This window comes from Mobula hypostoma, assembly GCF_963921235.1.
Source record: "Mobula hypostoma chromosome 8 unlocalized genomic scaffold, sMobHyp1.1 SUPER_8_unloc_2, whole genome shotgun sequence".
Lineage (NCBI taxonomy): Eukaryota > Metazoa > Chordata > Chondrichthyes > Myliobatiformes > Myliobatidae > Mobula > Mobula hypostoma.
This window is the reverse complement of record NW_026948125.1, coordinates 857194-878814: the sequence shown is the minus strand read 5'-3', so window position 1 is coordinate 878814 and position 21621 is coordinate 857194. Positions and strand designations below refer to the sequence as shown.

The 21621-nt window shown below is 54.9% G+C and overlaps 1 protein-coding gene across 1 annotated transcript; it reads right to left on the bottom strand.

The window, feature by feature from the left end:
- Positions 1-293: 293 nt before the first annotated feature.
- Positions 294-14041, bottom strand: LOC134341174 (fish-egg lectin-like). The gene is made up of 4 exons (XM_063038975.1): positions 13963-14041; positions 12700-12927; positions 10743-11085; positions 294-450 (listed from the first exon to the last, which is right to left on the bottom strand). The coding sequence occupies exons 1-4, from the start codon at positions 14039-14041 to the stop codon at positions 294-296; spliced, it is 807 nt and encodes a 268-aa protein (XP_062895045.1).
- Between the last annotated feature and the right edge of the window lie 7580 nt (positions 14042-21621).

The window sequence follows — 21621 nt, the reverse complement described above, 5'->3', positions numbered from 1 at the left end:
GGATGCCTATATTTATATATAGTGATTGTATTTATAGATATAGTGATTGTATTTATGTATAGTGATTGTATTTATAGATATAGTGATTGTATTTATGTATACAGTGATAGTATTTGTTCCGTTCTCATAGTTATAGGTGTGGGATGTGCTGTGCGTGACTGTTGGTTCTGTGTATTTCACATTGGCTCTTTGGTTCAGCTGTATTCGTGTGTTTGGCTGAATGAAAATTAAACTTGAAACTGGAACTTGTCAGGATGGAGGTCTCAGATGTCCTGCATGGGGCAGGACTTCTCTCAGCTGATGTCAGTGCCGGTGCAATGGACAACCCGGCCATTGTCTGTCAGTAGCCAGAGGTGCCCCAGGTCCCATGTCACGTGCCTGAAGAGAAGGTTCCCGATCTGGATGTTGGTCCAACCCCGGCCAGTTGGTCTTTCTGGGGTGATACCGCTCCTGAGAGAGAGAAATGGGGCAAGTAGTCAGGTACTATATCAAACATCCCATCCATTCTGGCACCTACACACCTCCCAGTCTCTGTAAAACCCTCTGGACCCAACACCTTCCCATCTCTGTGATTCCCCCCTATACCCCTCCCAGTCTCTGTAAACCCCTTTGGCCCCAACACCTTCCCATCTCTGTGATTCCCCCCTATACTCGTCCCAGTCTCTAAGACCCTCTGGCCCCAACACCCTCCCATCTCTGTGACTCCCCCCTATACCCCTCCCAGTCTCTGTAAACCCCTTTGGCCCCAACACCTTCCCATCTCTGTGATTCCCCCCTATACCCCTCCCAGTCTCTAAGACCCTCTGGCCCCAACACCTTCCCATCTCTGTGACTCCCCCCAAAACCCCTCCCAGTCTCTGTAAACCCCTCTGGCCCCAAACCCTCCCATCTCTGTGACTCCCCCCTATACCCCTCCCAGTCTCTGTAAAACCCTCTGGCCCCTACAACCCTCCCATCTCTGTGACTCCCCCCTATACCCCTCCCAGTCTCTGTAAAACCCTCTGGCCCCAACACCCTCCCATCTCTGTGACTACCCCCATACCCCTCCCAGTCTCTGTAAAACCCTCTGGCCCCTACAACCCTCCCATCTCTGTGACTCCCCCCTATACCCCTCCCAGTCTCTGTGACCCTCTGGCCCCAACACCCTCCCATCTCTGTGACTCCCCCCTATACCCCTCCCAGTCTCTATGACCCTCTGGCCCCAACACCCTCCCATCTCTGTGACTCCCCCCTATACCCCTCCCAGTCTCTGTAAACCCCTCTGGCCCCAACACCCTCCCATCTCTGTGGCTCCCCCCTATACCCCTCCCAGTCTCTGTAAAACCCTCTGGTCCCTACAACCCTCCCATCTCTGTGACTCCCCCCTATACCCCTCCCAGTCTCTAAGACCCTCTGGCCCCAACACCCTCCCATCTCTGTGACTCCCCCCTATACCCCTCCCAGTCTCTGTAAAACCCTCTGGCCCCAACACCCTCCCATCTCTGTGACTCCCCCCTATACCCCTCCCAGTCTCTGTAAAACCCTCTGGCCCCTACAACCCTCCCATCTCTGTGACTCCCCCCTATACCCCTCCCAGTCTCTATGACCCTCTGGCCCCAACACCCTCCCATCTCTGTGACTCCCCCCTATACCCCTCCCAGTCTCTGTAAACCCCTCTGGCCCCAACACCCTCCCATCTCTGTGGCTCCCCCCTATACCCCTCCCAGTCTCTGTAAAACCCTCTGGTCCCTACAACCCTCCCATCTCTGTGACTCCCCCCTATACCCCTCCCAGTCTCTAAGACCCTCTGGCCCCAACACCCTCCCATCTCTGTGACTCCCCCCTATACCCGTCCCAGTCACTGTAAAACCCTCTGGCCCCTACAACCCTCCCATCTCTGTGACTCCCCCCTATACCCGTCCCAGTCTCTATGACCCTCTGGCCAAACAACCCTCCCATCTCTGTGACTCCCCCCTATACCCCTCCCAGTCTCTGTAAAACCCTCTGGCCCCAACACCCTCCCATCTCTGTGATTCCCCCCTATACCCCTCCCAGTCTCTGTAAAACCCTCTGGCCCCTACACCCTCCCATCTCTGTGACTCCCCCCTATACCCCTCCCAGTCTCTGTAAAACCCTCTGGCCCCTTCAACCCTCCCATCTCTGTGACTCCCCCCTATACCCCTCCCAGTCTCTGTAAAACCCTCTGGCCCCAACACCCTCCCATCTCTGTGACTCCCCCCTATACCCCTCCCAGTCTCTGTGACCCTCTGGCCCCTACAACCCTCCCATCTCTGTGACTCCCCCCTATACCCCTCCCAGTCACTGTAAAACCCTCTGGCCCCAACACCCTCCCATCTCTGTGACTCCCCCCTATACCCCTCCCAGTCTCTGTAAAACCCTCTGGCCCCAACAACCCTCCCATCTCTGTGACTCCCCCCTATACCCCTCCCAGTCTCTGTAAAACCCTCTGGCCCCTACAACCCTCCCATCTCTGTGACTCCCCCCTATACCCGTCCCAGTCACTGTAAAACCCTCTGGCCCCTACAACCCTCCCATCTCTGTGACTCCCCCCTATACCCCTCCCAGTCTCTGTAAAACCCTCTGGCCCCTACAACCCTCCCATCTCTGTGACTCCCCCCGATACCCCTCCCAGTCTCTGTAAAACTCTGAAACCCTCTCTCCCATCTCTTGATCCCCCTCCCATCTCTTAAAACCCTCTGGCCCCTACAACCCTCCCATCTCTGTGACTCCCCCCTATACCCCTCCCAGTCTCTGTAAAACCCTCTGGCCCCTACAACCCTCCCATCTCTGTGACTCCCCCCTATACCCCTCCCAGTCTCTGTAAAACCCTCTGGCCCCAACACCCTCCCATCTCTGTGACTCCCCCCTATACCCCTCCCAGTCTCTGTAAAACCCTCTGGCCCCTACAACCCTCCCATCTCTGTGACTCCCCCCTATACCCCTCCCAGTCTCTGTAAAACCCTCTGGCCCCAACACCCTCCCATCTCTGTGACTCCCCCCTATACCCCTCCCAGTCTCTGTAAAACCCTCTGGCCCCTACAACCCTCCCATCTCTGTGACTCCCCCCTATACCCCTCCCAGTCTCTGTAAAACCCTCTGGCCCCTACAACCCTCCCATCTCTGTGACTCCCCCCTATTCCCCTCCCAGTCTCTGTAAAACCCTCTGGCCCCAACACCCTCCCATCTCTGTGACTCCCCCCTATACCCCTCCCAGTCTCTGTAAAACCCTCTGGCCCCTACAACCCTCCCATCTCTGTGACTCCCCCCTATACCCCTCCCAGTCTCTGTAAAACCCTCTGGCCCCTACAACCCTCCCATCTCTGTGACTCCCCCCTATACCCCTCCCAGTCTCTGTAAAACCCTCTGGCCCCAACAACCCTCCCATCTCTGTGACTCCCCCCTATACCCCTCCCAGTCTCTGTAAAACCCTCTGGCCCCTACAACCCTCCCATCTCTGTGACTCCCCCCTATACCCCTCCCAGTCTCTGTAAAACCCTCTGGCCCCAACAACCCTCCCATCTCTGTGACTCCCCCCTATACCCCTCCCAGTCTCTGTAAAACCCTCTGGCCCCTACAACCCTCCCATCTCTGTGACTCCCCCCTATACCCCTCCCAGTCTCTGTAAAACCCTCTGGCCCCAACACCCTCCCATCTCTGTGACTCCCCCCTATACCCCTCCCAGTCTCTGTAAAACCCTCTGGCCCCTACAACCCTCCCATCTCTGTGACTCCCCCCTATACCCCTCCCAGTCTCTGTAAAACCCTCTGGCCCCTACACCCTCCCATCTCTGTGACTCCCCCCTATACCCCTCCCAGTCTCTGAAAAACCCTCTGGCCCCGACAACCCTCCCATCTCTGTGACTCCCCCCTATACCCCTCCCAGTCTCTGTAAAACCCTCTGGCCCCAACACCCTCCCATCTCTGTGACTCCCCCCTATACCCCTCCCAGTCTCTGTAAAACCCTCTGGCCCCAACAACCCTCCCATCTCTGTGACTCCCCCCTATACCCCTCCCAGTCTCTGTAAAACCCTCTGGCCCCAACACCCTCCCATCTCTGTGACTCCCCCCTCCCATCTCTGACCCTCTGGCCCCACACCCTCCCATCTCTCTCCCCCAGTCTCTGTAAAACCCTCTGGCTCCCATACACCCTCCCATCTCTGTGACTCCCCCCTATACCCCTCCCAGTCTCTGTAAACCCTCTGGCCCCACAACCCTCCCATCTCTGTGACTCCCCCCTATACCCCTCCCAGTCTCTGTAAAACCCTCTGGCCCCAACAACCCTCCCATCTCTGTGACTCCCCCCTATACCCCTCCCAGTCTCTGTAAAACCCTCTGGCCCCTACAACCCTCCCATCTCTGTGACTCCCCCCTATACCCCTCCCAGTCTCTGTGACCCTCTGGCCCCAACACCCTCCCATCTCTGTGACTCCCCCCTATACCCCTCCCAGTCTCTGTAAAACCCTCTGGCCCCAACAACACCCTCCCATCTCTGTGACTCCCCCCTATACCCCTCCCAGTCTCTGTGACCCTCTGGCCCCTACAACCCTCCCATCTCTGTGACTCCCCCCTATACCCCTCCCAGTCTCTGTAAAACCCTCTGGCCCCAACAACCCTCCCATCTCTGTGACTCCCCCCTATACCCCTCCCAGTCTCTGTAAAACCCTCTGGCCCCAACACCCTCCCATCTCTGTGACTCCCCCCTATACCCCTCCCAGTCTCTGTAAAACCCTCTGGCCCCTACAACCCTCCCATCTCTGTGACTCCCCCCTATACCCCTCCCAGTCTCTGTAAAACCCTCTGGCCCCAACACCCTCCCATCTCTGTGACTCCCCCCTATACCCCTCCCAGTCTCTGTAAAACCCTCTGGCCCCAACACCCTCCCATCTCTGTGACTCCCCCCTATACCCCTCCCAGTCTCTGTAAAACCCTCTGGCCCCAACACCCTCCCATCTCTGTGACTCCCCCCTATACCCCTCCCAGTCTCTGTAAAACCCTCTGGCCCCAACAACCCTCCCATCTCTGTGACTCCCCCCTATACCCCTCCCAGTCTCTGTAAAACCCTCTGGCCCCAACACCCTCCCATCTCTGTGACTCCCCCCTATACCCCTCCCAGTCTCTGTAAAACCCTCTGGCCCCTACAACCCTCCCATCTCTGTGACTCCCCCCTATACCCCTCCCAGTCTCTGTAAAACCCTCTGGCCCCAACACCCTCCCATCTCTGTGACTCCCCCCTATACCCCTCCCAGTCTCTGTAAAACCCTCTGGCCCCAACACCCTCCCATCTCTGTGACTCCCCCCTATACCCCTCCCAGTCTCTGTAAAACCCTCTGGCCCCAACACCCTCCCATCTCTGTGACTCCCCCCTATACCCGTCCCAGTCTCTGTAAAACCCTCTGGCCCCAACACCCTCCCATCTCTGTGACTCCCCCCTATACCCCTCCCAGTCTCTGTAAAACCCTCTGGCCCCTACACCCTCCCATCTCTGTGACTCCCCCCTATACCCCTCCCAGTCTCTGTAAAACCCTCTGGCCCCAACACCCTCCCATCTCTGTGACTCCCCCCTATACCCCTCCCAGTCTCTGTAAAACCCTCTGGCCCCAACACCCTCCCATCTCTGTGACTCCCCCCTATACCCCTCCCAGTCTCTGTAAAACCCTCTGGCCCCAACACCCTCCCATCTCTGTGACTCCCCCCTATACCCCTCCCAGTCTCTGTAAACCCTCTGGCCCCAACACCCTCCCATCTCTGTGACTCCCCCCTATACCCCTCCCAGTCTCTGTGACCCCTGGCCCCAACCCTCTGGCCCCCACACCCTCTGCCCCACACCCTCCCATCTCTGTGACTCCCCCCTATACCCCTCCCAGTCTCTGTAAAACCCTCTGGCCCCAACACCCTCCCATCTCTGTGACTCCCCCCTATACCCCTCCCAGTCTCTGTAACCCTCTGGCCCCAACACCCTCCCATCTCTGTGACTCCCCCCTATACCCCTCCCAGTCTCTGTAAAACCCTCTGGCCCCAACACCCTCCCATCTCTGTGACTCCCCCCTATACCCCTCCCAGTCTCTGTAAAACCCTCTGGCCCCTACAACCCTCCCATCTCTGTGACTCCCCCCTATACCCCTCCCAGTCTCTGTGACCCTCTGGCCCCAACACCCTCCCATCTCTGTGACTCCCCCCTATACCCCTCCCAGTCTCTGTAAAACCCTCTGGCCCCTACAACCCTCCCATCTCTGTGACTCCCCCCTATACCCCTCCCAGTCTCTGTAAAACCCTCTGGTCCCTACAACCCTCCCATCTCTGTGACTCCCCCCTATACCCCTCCCAGTCTCTGTAAAACCCTCTGGCCCCTACAACCCTCCCATCTCTGTGACTCCCCCCTATACCCCTCCCAGTCTCTGTAAAACCCTCTGGCCCCAACACCCTCCCATCTCTGTGACTCCCCCCTATACCCCTCCCAGTCTCTGTGAAACCCTCTGGCCCCAACACCCTCCCATCTCTGTGACTCCCCCCTATACCCCTCCCAGTCTCTGTAAAACCCTCTGGCCCCTACAACCCTCCCATCTCTGTGACTCCCCCCTATACCCCTCCCAGTCTCTGTAAAACCCTCTGGCCCCAACACCCTCCCATCTCTGTGACTCCCCCCTATACCCCTCCCAGTCTCTGTGACCCTCTGGCCCCAACACCCTCCCATCTCTGTGACTCCCCCCTATACCCCTCCCAGTCTCTGTGACCCTCTGGCCCCAACACCCTCCCATCTCTGTGACTCCCCCCTATACCCCTCCCAGTCTCTGTGACCCTCTGGCCCCAACACCCTCCCATCTCTGTGACTCCCCCCTATACCCCTCCCAGTCTCTGTAAAACCCTCTGGCCCCTACAACCCTCCCATCTCTGTGACTCCCCCCTATACCCCTCCCAGTCTCTGTAAAACCCTCTGGCCCCTACAACCCTCCCATCTCTGTGACTCCCCCCTATACCCCTCCCAGTCTCTGTAAAACCCTCTGGCCCCAACAACCCTCCCATCTCTGTGATTCCCCCCTATACCCCTCCCAGTCTCTGTGAAACCCTCTGGCCCCAACACCCTCCCATCTCTGTGACTCCCCCCTATACCCCTCCCAGTCTCTGTAAAACCCTCTGGCCCCAACACCCTCCCATCTCTGTGATTCCCCCCTATACCCCTCCCAGTCTCTGTAAAACCCTCTGGCCCCTACAACCCTCCCATCTCTGTGACTCCCCCCTATACCCCTCCCAGTCTCTGTGACCCTCTGGCCCCTACAACCCTCCCATCTCTGTGACTCCCCCCTATACCCCTCCCAGTCTCTGTAAAACCCTCTGGCCCCAACACCCTCCCATCTCTGTGACTCCCCCCTATACCCCTCCCAGTCTCTGTAAAACCCTCTGGCCCCAACACCCTCCCATCTCTGTGACTCCCCCCTATACCCCTCCCAGTCTCTGTAAAACCCTCTGGCCCCAACACCCTCCCATCTCTGTGACTCCCCCCTATACCCCTCCCAGTCTCTGTAAAACCCTCTGGCCCCTACAACCCTCCCATCTCTGTGACTCCCCCCTATACCCCTCCCAGTCTCTGTAAAACCCTCTGGCCCCAACACCCTCCCATCTCTGTGACTCCCCCCTATACCCCTCCCAGTCTCTGTAAAACCCTCTGGCCCCAACAACCCTCCCATCTCTGTGACTCCCCCCTATACCCCTCCCAGTCTCTGTAAAACCCTCTGGCCCCTACAACCCTCCCATCTCTGTGACTCCCCCCTATACCCCTCCCAGTCTCTGTGACCCTCTGGCCCCAACAACCCTCCCATCTCTGTGACTCCCCCCTATACCCCTCCCAGTCTCTGTAAAACCCTCTGGCCCCAACACCCTCCCATCTCTGTGACTCCCCCCTATACCCCTCCCAGTCTCTGTAAAACCCTCTGGCCCCAACACCCTCCCATCTCTGTGACTCCCCCCTATACCCCTCCCAGTCTCTGTAAAACCCTCTGGCCCCTACAACCCTCCCATCTCTGTGACTCCCCCCTATACCCCTCCCAGTCTCTGTAAAACCCTCTGGCCCCTACAACCCTCCCATCTCTGTGACTCCCCCCTATACCCCTCCCAGTCTCTGTAAAACCCTCTGGCCCCAACACCCTCCCATCTCTGTGACTCCCCCCTATACCCCTCCCAGTCTCTGTAAAACCCTCTGGCCCCAACACCCTCCCATCTCTGTGACTCCCCCCTATACCCCTCCCAGTCTCTGTAAAACCCTCTGGCCCCAACACCCTCCCATCTCTGTGACTCCCCCCTATACCCCTCCCAGTCTCTGTAAAACCCTCTGGCCCCAACACCCTCCCATCTCTGTGACTCCCCCCTATACCCCTCCCAGTCTCTGTAAAACCCTCTGGCCCCAACACCCTCCCATCTCTGTGACTCCCCCCTATACCCCTCCCAGTCTCTGTAAAACCCTCTGGCCCCAACACCCTCCCATCTCTGTGACTCCCCCCTATACCCCTCCCAGTCTCTGTAAAACCCTCTGGCCCCTACAACCCTCCCATCTCTGTGACTCCCCCCTATACCCCTCCCAGTCTCTGTAAAACCCTCTGGCCCCAACACCCTCCCATCTCTGTGACTCCCCCCTATACCCCTCCCAGTCTCTGTAAAACCCTCTGGCCCCTACAACCCTCCCATCTCTGTGACTCCCCCTATACCCCTCCCAGTGTCTGTAAAACCCTCTGGCCCCAACACCCTCCCATCTCTGTGACTCCCCCCTATACCCCTCCCAGTCTCTGTAAAACCCTCTGGTCCCTACAACCCTCCCATCTCTGTGACTCCCCCCTATACCCCTCCCAGTCTCTGTAAAACCCTCTGGCCCCTACAACCCTCCCATCTCTGTGACTCCCCCCTATACCCCTCCCAGTCTCTGTAAAACCCTCTGGCCCCAACACCCTCCCATCTCTGTGACTCCCCCCTATACCCCTCCCAGTCTCTGTAAAACCCTCTGGCCCCTACAACCCTCCCATCTCTGTGACTCCCCCCTATACCCCTCCCAGTCTCTGTAAAACCCTCTGGCCCCAACACCCTCCCATCTCTGTGACTCCCCCCTATACCCCTCCCAGTCTCTGTAAAACCCTCTGGCCCCTACAACCCTCCCATCTCTGTGACTCCCCCCTATACCCCTCCCAGTCTCTGTAAAACCCTCTGGCCCCAACACCCTCCCATCTCTGTGACTCCCCCCTATACCCCTCCCAGTCTCTGTAAACCCTCTGGCCCCAACACCCTCCCATCTCTGTGATCCCCCTATACCCCTCCCAGTCTCTGTAAACCCTCTGGCCCCAACACCCTCCCATCTCTGTGACTCCCCCCATACCCCTCCCAGTCTCTGTAAAACCCTCTGGCCCCTACAACCCTCCCATCTCTGTGACTTCCCCCTATACCCCTCCCAGTCTCTGTAAAACCCTCTGGCCCCTACAACCCTCCCATCTCTGTGACTCCCCCCTATACCCCTCCCAGTCTCTGTAAAACCCTCTGGCCCCTACAACCCTCCCATCTCTGTGATTCCCCCCTATACCCCTCCCAGTCTCTGTAAAACCCTCTGGCCCCTACAACCCTCCCATCTCTGTGACTTCCCCCTATACCCCTCCCAGTCTCTGTAAAACCCTCTGGCCCCTACAACCCTCCCATCTCTGTGACTCCCCCCTATACCCCTCCCAGTCTCTGTAAAACCCTCTGGCCCCTACAACCCTCCCATCTCTGTGACTCCCCCCTATACCCCTCCCAGTCTCTGTAAAACCCTCTGGCCCCTACAACCCTCCCATCTCTGTGACTCCCCCCTATACCCCTCCCAGTCTCTGTAAAACCCTCTGGCCCCAACACCCTCCCATCTCTGTGATTCCCCCCTATACCCCTCCCAGTCTCTGTAAAACCCTCTGGCCCCAACACCCTCCCATCTCTGTGACTCCCCCCTATACCCCTCCCAGTCTCTGTAAAACCCCTCTGGCCCCAACACCCTCCCATCTCTGTGACTCCCCCCTATACCCCTCCCAGTCTCTGTAAAACCCTCTGGCCCCTACAACCCTCCCATCTCTGTGACTTCCCCCCTATACCCCTCCCAGTCTCTGTAAAACCCTCTGGCCCCAACAACCCTCCCATCTCTGTGACTCCCCCCTAGACCCGTCCCAGTCTCTGTAAAACCCTCTGGTCCCTACAACCCTCCCATCTCTGTGATTCCCCCCTATACCCCTCCCAGTCTCTGTAAAACCCTCTGGCCCCTACAACCCTCCCATATCTGTGATTCCCCCCTATACCCCTCCCAGTCTCTGTAAAACCCTCTGGCCCCTACAACCCTCCCATCTCTGTGACTCCCCCCTATACCCCTCCCAGTCTCTGTAAAACCCTCTGGCCCCTACAACCCTCCCATCTCTGTGACTCCCCCCTATACCCCTCCCAGTCTCTGTAAAACCCTCTGGTCCCTACAACCCTCCCATCTCTGTGACTCCCCCCTAGACCCGTCCCCGTCTCTGTAAAACCCTCTGGCCCCAACACCCTCCCATCTCTGTGACCCCCCTCCAGCTTCTACACCTCTCCCCATCTCTCTGATCCTCTCTTGCCCCTGCACCCCACAATCGCGGTTTCCATATTGACCACCAAACAAGACCAGCTGGGGCACCAACTGGATGAACTTTGTTCCTGCCCCTCCCACTCCCACCACCTCTCTCCATTTCCCTCTTCCCCCCCCCACTTCCTCTCCCATCTCACCTCATGTAGAGTTGGTTGGAGATGCTGACAGCATATACTTGACCGTCCGTGCCCACCTCAACCATCTGGAACTTTCCAGAGACCTGCTCCCAGCTGGTGATGAGGCAGGAGGAGGAACAGGCTGAGTGGCAATGGTAGATGTCGTCGGCCAGAGAGACGCCCCAGCAACCCTGTGGCCCACAGGATAGGTACTTCATCTGGCCGCCCTGGATACTGAAGGCTGGACTGCCGCCGGTGCTCACTGGGCCCGGCCTAACCACCCTCAGGCAGTGAGTGGAACCAAAACGGTCCACACCCCACAAGGTCCCGACACCACCGGCATCCAACTGCAGCAACTGCTCACCTGCAGGGTGGGGAGAGGGAGAGGGAGAGGGGGAGGTGGGGGAAAGAAAGAGGCAGGAGGGAGGGAGGGAGGGAGGGAGAGAGAGAGGGAGATGGGGAAAGAAAGAGGCAGGAGGGAGAGAGGGAGGGAGGGAGAGAGAGAGGGAGATGGGGGAAAGAAAGAGGCAGGAGGAGAGAGGGAGGGAGGGAGAGAGAGAGGGAGATGGGGGAAAGAAAGAGGCAGGAGGGAGGGAGGGAGAGAGAGAGGGAGATGGGGAAAGAAAGAGGCAGGAGGGAGGGAGGGAGGGAGGGAGAGAGAGAGGGAGATGGGGGAAAGAAAGAGGCAGGAGGAGAGAGGGAGGGAGGGAGGGAGGGAGGGAGAGAGAGAGGGAGATGGGGGAAAGAAAGAGGCAGGAGGGAGAGAGGGAGGGAGGGAAAGAGAGAGGGAGATGGGGGAAAGAAAGAGGCAGGAGGGAGAGAGGGAGGGAGGGAAGGAAAGAGAGAGGGAGATGGGGGAAAGAAAGAGGCAGGAGGGAGGGAGGGAGGGAGGGAGAGAGAGAGGGAGATGGGGGAAAGAAAGAGGCAGGAGGGAGAGAGGGAGGGAGGGAAAGAGAGAGGGAGATGGGGGAAAGAAAGAGGCAGGAGGGAGAGAGAGGCAGGAGGGAGAGAGGGAGGGAGGGAAAGAGAGAGTGAGATGGGGGAATGAAAGAGGGAGATGGGGAATGAAAGAAGCAGGAGGGAGAGAGGGAGGAAGGGAGAAAGAGTGGGAGAGAGAGAGGGAAAAGGAGGTTGGAAGTTGAAAGGAGAAATGGAGAAAGAAGAGGGAGTAGTTGTGGGAGGGACAAGAAGGCTTAGCTTGCAGTGTGCAGTCACACCAATATCACCCCCAGTCTTCCCCCAGCCTTCCCCGTCTCCATGACCCACTACAGCCCAGAGGCTGTAATCCCAACAACCCTCCACCTCTGTAACACCTGCACCACCCCGTCTCTGTGACCCCTACACCCCTTCTTGTCTCCATGACCCCTACACCCCTCCCCATCTCTGTGACCGCCTACACCACTCCCTGTCTCTGTGACCCCCCCACACCCCTCCCCATCTCTATGACCCCTACACCCCTCCCCATCTCTGTGACCCCTACACCCCTCCCCGTATCTGTGACCCCTACACCCCTCCCCATCTCTGTGACCTCTATACCCCTCCGTCTCTGTGACCCCCTACACTCCTCCCCCTACCCTTCTCTGTGACCCCTACACCCCTCCCCATCTCTGTGACCCCCTACACCCCTCCCCATCTCTGTGACCCCCTACACCCCTCCCCATCTCTGTGACCCCCTATACACCCCTCCCTATCTCTGTGACCCCAACAACCTTCTCCATCTCTGAGACCCCTAACCCCTCACCTCCCCCCATCTGTAACCTTCATACACCTCCCATTCGTGACCCCTTTGAGTGTGATTTCCTACACCCTTTCTGTGTCTGACTGCCTGAAACCCTCACTGTCTCCTAGAGTCCCTACACCCCCTTTTCTCCATCACATCTTCCACCCCTCCACATTTCTCCACATCCTCTCTGGTGGTACATGAGCTCTGAGGCTGGAAAGTCTGTTTCCCAAATCTAGAAGAAATTCCTGCACTTACCAGTGACGTTCTGCCAGCCACCAGCCGCCAGCCGGTAGATGCCCATGTCTTGTCCGACTCCCCACACGCCTGCTGGTCCCACCGTCACGTGCCGGAGCCTGCCGGGGAATAGTACCCAGGCATCTCCGACGCGTGTGTACACGAAGCTGGTGGCATCGACTCCAAAAACCATCCCGTTCCCGGCATCGATCTGGCTGAACTCCCCATCCACATCCTGGCATCTGTTGGCTGCGAGGGAGGGAAGGAAGAGAATGAAGTTCCAATCCCACATCCACAGACAATTCCCACCATTCCCTCCAACCCAGCTATGTTGCCATCAAACTTCCTCTGAAGACCTATCATTGCCTCACCCCACTGCCCTATGTTACCAGCAGAATCCCCATCTGATATTCCCATGTTCCCAAAAGAATCCACACCCAATATTCCCACAATCCCATCAGAATGTCTATATCATATTCCTGCAATCCCAATAGGATCTCTATCCAAAATTCCCAGTCCTACCTGTATTCTCACCTAATATTCCCATGATCCAAGTAGAGTCCATCCAATATTCCCACAATCCTAGAAAAACTCCTACCTCATATTAGATTATGAAGACACGTAGTCCTCTTTTATTGTCATTTAGTAATGCATGCATTACGAAATGATACAATATTTCCTCCGGTGTGATATCACAAAACACAGGACAGATCAAGACCGAAAAAACTGACAAAACCACATAATTATAACATATAGTTACAACAGTGCGACAATACCATAACTTGATGAAGAAGTCCATGAGCACAGTAAAAAGTTTAAAGTCTCTCAAATGTCCCACATCTCACGCAGACGGGAGAAGGAAGAAAAACTCTCCCTGCCACGCCGACCACAGTCCGACTCTGAGTCATCCGAAAACCTCGAGCCTCCGAAAAGCTCTCCGACACCGAGCGCCATCTCTGTCCGAACGATTCGACCTCAACCTCAGTCGCCAACAGTAGGCAAAGCCAGGGATTTTGAAGCCTTCCCTCCGGAAGATTCCCGACCACGCAGTAACAACAGCAACGAACTGGCGTTTCAGAAATTTCTCCAGATGTTCCTCTGTGCTTTCACGTCTGTCTCCATCAAATCAGAATTGTCCACGGCCCCTATTTAACGGATACGATATCATTTTTCACTGGAGGGCTGTTCTATCTCTCCTGCCACTGATATTCATCCAACTCCAGCAGAATCTTTAACCATATACTTCCACTCCCTTTGAAAATCCTATCTATTCCCTCTCAACACCTGCAGAATCCGGTCCCATCCAGAAGAATTTTCGATTGATATCTGAGCATTCCGAGCAGAATTCCTGTTTGATATCCATGTAATCTCAGAAGTCCCAGCAGAATTCCATCCACTTGATCCTCCAGGATGCAGCATTCCTGGCAGAATCCAATGCCCTGCCCCTATCTGTACACTTCACAAGCAGGGTCCGGAGTCCTGCGGAGAGATTGGGATAGGGATCTGTGTTGGACATTGCAGAGAGTGCAAAGGGAGCTGCTGTGTGGGATGGGAAAGGGAGAAGGAGAGAAGGAATGCGGAAAATTGTGGAAACACTCAGGAAGTTGAGACGTCTGCGGAGTGAGAGCCAGAGTTAATGTTTCAGATCCGAGACCATTTGTCAGACAAAGATGGTGGGGAGACTAGTAACTTCTGACTTGTAGAGAGCTTGGGGAGTGTTGTAGAACAGGGGAATAGGTATATGATTCCTTGAAAGTGTAGATGTTTCAGTAAGGCAAAGATAGACTAGGGCAGTTGTAGCCAAGCGAGACCTTTGAAGTGAGACTGCCTGAGATACCTCTGCTTACTGCGGACAAGCTAAACTGTGAGATACGGTATCTCAATGAGGCAAGCTCAATATGTCAGGCCTCTGTAGTGAAACTTTACCAGGAAGTTCTTCCTAAACAGGGGCATCAGAGACAGACAAGATAACAAAAAGATGTGAAATATACCCAACCACTAAGGTTCTATTATCTTTACTAACTTCAAGATATCATCAGCTGTCTGCTTGAAGTTTTGATTATCTTTAACTCCTTTATTGTGAATGGCAATTGATCTCATGAGTAAAGAATTCAAACATACAATTTGTCTTGATCAATATCAGCAACAGATCAACTAATTCTATATAAGAATAGCAGTTCACTGCTCAGACCTCAGAACAGTGTGAGTGACAGGAGCCAAGCTGCTCTTCTTGTGCACAAGTAAATTAAAAAGTATCTTTGAGTTGTAAGAGTGAGTGTGTTCCATTTTAGTTTTTTTTATTATTGATGACGACAGTTACTTCGACAAAAGTGGTGACACAGGTAGATATGGTGGTGAAGAAGGTGTTTGAAATGCTGGCCTTCATTAGTCAGGGCACTGTGTACAGGAGTTGGGATGTCATGTTACAGCTGTAAAAGGTGTTGGTGAGACCGCACTTGGTGTGTTGTGTGTAATTTGGGTCACACAGCTACAGGAAGAATGTCATTAAGCTGGAACAAGTCCAGAGAAGATTCAAGTACATTTCTTATAGGCATCCGTCAGTCTCGTGAGACCATGGATTTGCGCCTTGGAAAGTTTCCAGGGTGCAGGCCCGGGCAAGGTTGTATGGAAGACCGGCAGTTGCCCATGCTGTAAGTCTCCCCTCTCTACACCACCAATGTTGTCCAAGGGAAGGGCACGAGGGCCGATACAGCTTGGCACCGGTGTTGTCACAGAGCAATGTGTGGTTAAGTGCCTTGCTCAAGGACACAACACGCTGCCTCAGCTGAGGCTCAAACTAGCGACCTTCAGATCACTAGACCGACACCTTAGCCATTTGGCCATGTGCCAACACCAAGTACATTTATTATTGAAGAATGTATCAATTATACACCTTGAGATTTGTTTCCTTGCAGGCAGCCACAAAGCAAGAAACCCAAAGCACTCAATTTAAAACAAAAACATAGACAAGGAAATAAACCACATCATACAAACAATAGAAGTAAAAAAATCATAGCATTGCAAACCAGATAGAGTCCTTTGATATGCTTCCCAGAGTCGGCCAAACTTGTCACACAGTGTCAGTAGTGCCACCGTAAGCTGGGAGTTCACAAGTATGTTCCCAGGACTCAAGAGGGAGAGGCTGACAAAGCTAACGTTTTATTCCTTGGTTGTAAAGGCTGAACAGTGTCCTATCATGATCATGCACCATGTCGTATCACTAAGGCGATCATCATCTCATGACCATGATGGTTCTTGACGATTTTTCTGCAGAATTGCTTTGTCATTGCCTTCTTCTGCTCTACAGATGTGTAAAAAGTGGCTTAGAGGTGCAGAGACAGGGGTTTTTTAATCGTGTCTCACTGGACAATCAGTCATTCTTGTCTGGCACGTGATGTCAGGATTGGTCTCCTTTTGGATTACCCGGGTGACAATATGAACGTTCCTGACTCAACCCTGTTTTTTTACCAAGCCGAGTGGCTAGCTCGATGCTCAACCCGGCATGGATGGAAAGCGTGCTCGGGGGGGGGGGTGTGTGTGGCCCGACCCGGATTCGAACTCGGGAACCTTCGTTCCGGAGTCCGGCACTGATGCCATTGCGCCACCAGCCAGCCAAGAGACAGGGTGCATGCACACAATCTTTGTCAGAGGGACAGGGAATCAGAGGGTAGAGGTGCAGAGAGAGGGTGCATGAACACAATCTTTGTCAGAGGGACAGGGAATCAGAGGGTAGAGGTGCAGAGAGAGGGTGCATGCACACAATCTTTGTCAGAGGGACAGGGAATCAGAGGGTAGATGTGCAGAGAGAGGATGCATGAACACAATCTTTGTCAGAGGGACAGGGAATCAGAGGGTAGAGGTGCAGAGAGAGGATGCATGCACACAATCTTTGTCAGAGGGACAGGGAATCACAGAGTAGAGGTGCAGAGACAGGGTGCATGCACACAATCTTTGTCAGAGGGACAGGGAATCAGAGGGTAGAGGTGCAGAGACAGGGTGCATGAACACAATCTTTGTCAGAGGGACAGGGAATCAGAGGGTAGAGGTGCAGAGAGAGGGTGCATGCACACAATCTTTGTCAGAGGGACAGGGAATCAGAGGGTAGATGTGCAGAGAGAGGATGCATGAACACAATCTTTGTCAGAGGGACAGGGAATCAGAGGGTAGAGGTGCAGAGACAGGGTGCATGAACACAATCTTTGTCAGAGGGACAGGGAATCAAGGGTAGAGGTGCTGAGAGAGGGTGCATGAACACAATCTTTGTCAGAGGGACAGGGAATCAAGGGTAGAGGTGCAGAGAGAGGGTGCATGCACACAATCTTTGTCAGAGGGACAGGGAATCAGAGGGTAGAGGTGCAGAGAGAGGATGCATGAACACAATCTTTGTCAGAGGGACAGGGAATCAGAGGGTAGAGGTGCAGAGAGAGGGTGCATGCACACAATCTTTGTCAGAGGGACAGGGAATCAGAGGGTAGATGTGCAGAGAGAGGATGCATGAACACAATCTTTGTCAGAGGGACAGGGAATCAGAGGGTAGAGGTGCAGAGAGAGGATGCATGCACACAATCTTTGTCAGAGGGACAGGGAATCACAGAGTAGAGGTGCAGAGACAGGGTGCATGCACACAATCTTTGTCAGAGGGACAGGGAATCAGAGGGTAGAGGTGCAGAGACAGGGTGCATGAACACAATCTTTGTCAGAGGGACAGGGAATCAGAGGGTAGAGGTGCAGAGAGAGGGTGCATGCACACAATCTTTGTCAGAGGGACAGGGAATCAGAGGGTAGATGTGCAGAGAGAGGATGCATGAACACAATCTTTGTCAGAGGGACAGGGAATCAAGGGTAGAGGTGCAGAGACAGGGTGCATGCACACAATCTTTGTCAGAGGGACAGGGAATCAGAGGGTAGATGTGCAGAGACAGGGTGCATGAACACAATCTTTGTCAGAGGGACAGGGAATCAGAGGGTAGAGGTGCAGAGACAGGGTGCATGAACACAATCTTTGTCAGAGGGACAGGGAATCAAGGGTAGAGGTGCTGAGAGAGGGTGCATGAACACAATCTTTGTCAGAGGGACAGGGAATCAAGGGTAGAGGTGCAGAGAGAGGGTGCATGCACACAATCTTTGTCAGAGGGACAGGGAATCAGAGGGTAGAGGTGCAGAGAGAGGATGCATGAACACAATCTTTGTCAGAGGGACAGGGAATCAGAGGGTAGAGGTGCAGAGAGAGGATGCATGCACACAATCTTTGTCAGAGGGACAGGGAATCACAGAGTAGAGGTGCAGAGACAGGGTGCATGCACACAATCTTTGTCAGAGGGACAGGGAATCAGAGGGTAGAGGTGCAGAGACAGGGTGCATGAACACAATCTTTGTCAGAGGGACAGGGAATCAAGGGTAGAGGTGCAGAGAGAGGGTGCATGAACACAATCTTTGTCAGAGGGACAGGGAATCAAGGGTAGAGGTGCAGAGAGAGGGTGCATGCACACAATCTTTGTCAGAGGGACAGGGAATCAGAAGGTAGAGGTGCAGAGAGAGGATGCATGCACACAATCTTTGTCAGAGGGACAGGGAATCAGAGGGTAGATGTGCAGAGACAGGGTGCATGAACACAATCTTTGTCAGAGGGACAGGGAATCAGAGGGTAGAGGTGCAGAGAGACGATGCATGAACACAATCTTTGTCAGAGGGACAGGGAATCACAGAGTAGAGGACTGAGGCCAAAGTGGGGTTTATTGTTGGAGAATACGTCCGTGGGTTTGGACTGGACTTGCATGAGCATCACAGACAACACAGCATCAGAGACACAGCATTCACAAGAAAAACATCAATTTTAAACATAAATTTAATAAACATATACAAACATTTCACACGAAAGAACACACTAAGAACAAAAAAACACATAGCCTCACACTAAAATGACATAGGAGAAGTTCAACAGGTTTCCCACACAGAGGAAGGTGGGTTTATGGAACGTGCCAGAGGGAGGTTAGTTTATGGAATATGGCCTGAGGAAGGTGAGATTTTGGAACGCGTGAACAGAGAAGTGATTGCAGCTGGTACCTTAACAAATTTAGCAGATGGTGGACAGGAGAGTTGTGAACCAAATGCAGGCACCTGATACTGGCTTAGTTGTGGCATCTTGCTTGGCATTGACCAGTTGTGTCAATAAGCCTGACTGTAGATTTATCACAGGGTGGGACAGACTGATGGACAAATGAGCAGAAGATTGTGAAATGCAGTCTGAGGAACATGAGCAGGCAGTGAGACCAAAATACAACTTCAGATGGAAAGCAACCACAGTTACAAAATCAGAAATAAATTCAACAGCATCAGATTGAACTTAAGCACACACCTTCTGTAGGTCCAAGGGTAAACAGCCACTGGAGAAGCAATTGAATCATCACCTCTGCAGGCTCCTCCACCGTCTCAGGGGAGATTACTTGCAAGCTGGTTCAAGTGTGCTTGAGCTACAGAGGGCAGGTCGCAAAGTAACAAGGATGGAAAATAAGTTTATGAATCACACTCTGAAACTTTAGAATTTTGTCATGATATTACTGGGCGACCCTACAGCATGGCACATCCTCCTCATGGCCAAAACCACTCTGGGGCTTCTTCACCAGCAAGCTTCCTCTTCACCTCCCACCCCACAACCCAGACACAGTGTGAATCTCTCTCCACACTGTCCTATCACACACTCCCAGAATCAGACACAGAGTGAATCTCCCTCCACACTGTCCCATCACACACTCCCAGGGTCAGACACAGAGTGAAGCTCCCTCCACACCGTCCCATCACACACTCTCAGAGTCAGACACAGAGTGAATCTCCCTCCACACTGTCCCATCACACACTCCCAGGGTCAGACACAGAGTGAATCTCCCTCCACACCGTCCCATCACACACTCCCAGGGTCAGACACAGAGTGAAGCACCCTCCACACTGTCCCATCACACACTCCCAGGATCAGACACAGAGTGAAGCTCCCTCCACACCGTCCCATCACACACTCCCGGGGTCAGACACAGAGAGGAGCTGTGCTGACTGAGCTGGGAGAAATCGAAGGAAAACTACTGGATAAAGTTCGTGGAATACTTTGGAGGTGGCTCTAAAAGTCTCTTGGACAACTGAGTGAGTGACGGCGTTGGCGTGGAAGCTCGGTGTGGAGTTTTTGCTGCCGTTTTGGACTGGGTTTGTTGGCGGCTGCTTACTGCGTAGCTCCCAGCTGCGGCCGCTGGCAACTCGCCAGTAAGCCGGTTCGCTCCAAAACCGGAGGCAAACGCCGTCGTTTTCCCCCCATTGACATCGGGGCAACGTTCCTCCTCCATTGTTTTCCTGATTTTTCGTCCGGTGTCGGTGCCGGTGCCGGAGCATCTGGAAGGACGTTTCGGCCTCTCCCGGCATGGGTCTCTGCAAGTCCGACGGAGCCTTTCCTGGCGCCGAGCCAGCGAGGAACTGTCGACTGCAAACTTTCCCGGCCAGTTACTCGTTTCGCTCCAGGACTTCTAATCGACAGCGCTGTAGGATTCTCGGACTGGAAAGAGCGCCAGCATGCCGGACCGGTCTCCAGGGAGTCGCGGGCCTTCGGGGAGTTACGCAAGGGCGGCTGCCTCCCCGGCCTCGGACAACGCCCTGTTTCGGTCGGTGAAGGTGGAACGTGGGGTGCAATGTATTTTGCGCCCTGGAATGACACTAGAAAAGTGTACGGAGGCAATGGAGGACCTTGTGGGGAAAGGTGGTATTCTGGCCACCGAGAAGGAGTTCGGAAAGGCGGTGTTCTATCTGGTGAATGAAGAGCTAGTGCACCGGGCCCTAAGCAGGGGAGTCACGGTGGACAACATCTTTTTACCTATGGAGCTGGTGACGGCCCCCACGCAACGTATCGTGCTTGGGCATGTTAAGCCTTTCATTCCAAATGAGGACTTGCTTCCCCCACTGGCCCGTTTAGGGCAAGTAAGGTCGGAAATTACTGCCATCCGACACAAATTTAAGAGACGCACCCTCCGCACCGTAATCTCTTTCCGGCGTCAGGTTTTCATGCAGCTGGAAAGGGAGGACGATGTTGAGGGCCGCTTTACTGTCCGGCACGAGGGAGTAGATTATCAGGTGTACTGGAGCTCCGAGCGCCCACGGTGCCATGCGTGCAGGGAGGTGGGGCACTTTCGGAGGGACTGTCCTGCCGCCCGGAACCCGAGGGAGCCCACTTCGGGCACCAGTGCCGCAGCTACCTCTGCCCCTGATCCTACTCCTGCGCGTGCGCCTGCACCTGCATCTGACCCTGCCCCAGCCCCTCACCCTGCCCCTACCCCTACCCCTGTCCCTACTTCTACGGTTGGGTCGGTCCCTGCTCCTCTCCCTGTAGTTCAGGTGGGGGACGGGGTGGAGTCTGTGCGGAGTAAGAAGGCAAAGGGGAAATCTAAACATAGTAAGAAGCGGGCCTTTGAGGCCGCAGAGCTCACACCCATTTCGTCTGAAGTGGAGCGTGGGGCTCGGGGAGGTGCGCAAGCAGACGGGGCGATGGAAACAGAAGGCGCCGCCCCATCGGTGAAGCCTGCACCTGTGTGCTCCTCCAGCGTGAAGAGGAGAAGGGAACGTTCCCGCAAGAGGGCAGGGGATGTAGATGCGGGGGAGTCCCAGGAAGGGGTGGGAATCCGGGTAGGGGTTGGTTCTAAACCTGAGTCCTCAGATGTAGCCACCAGTCCTGGGGTAGATGGTGTGGTTGTGCAAAAGGCTTGTGATAGGCCTGTTTGCACAAATGAGGCAGCCCTGGAGGCCTCCACCCAGGACCTACAAGTCAGCGCCTCTCTGGAGGCCAGTGTACCGAATAGTGTAATAGGAGACGAGGCAAAGCTCTCTCATTCTCAGCACCAGGCGGCTTATGAATCCCTTGGACCAAAGGTGCCGGGTTCCCCTCTATGCCTGCCCCCGAGGGAGGACGATATT

Bases quoted from the DNA above. Each gene is read 5' to 3' on its own strand.
- LOC134341174 (XM_063038975.1), bottom strand. From the start codon at position 14,041: ATGGATATCAAACAGGAATTCTGCTCGGAATGCTCAGATATCAATCGA. The intron at 12,928-13,962 runs GTGTTGAGAGGG...CCTCCCTCGCAG, and splicing joins GATGGGACCGGATTCTGCAG to CCAACAGATGCCAGGATGTG. The intron at 11,086-12,699 runs GTAAGTGCAGGA...CCCACCCTGCAG, and splicing joins TGGCTGGCAGAACGTCACTG to GTGAGCAGTTGCTGCAGTTG.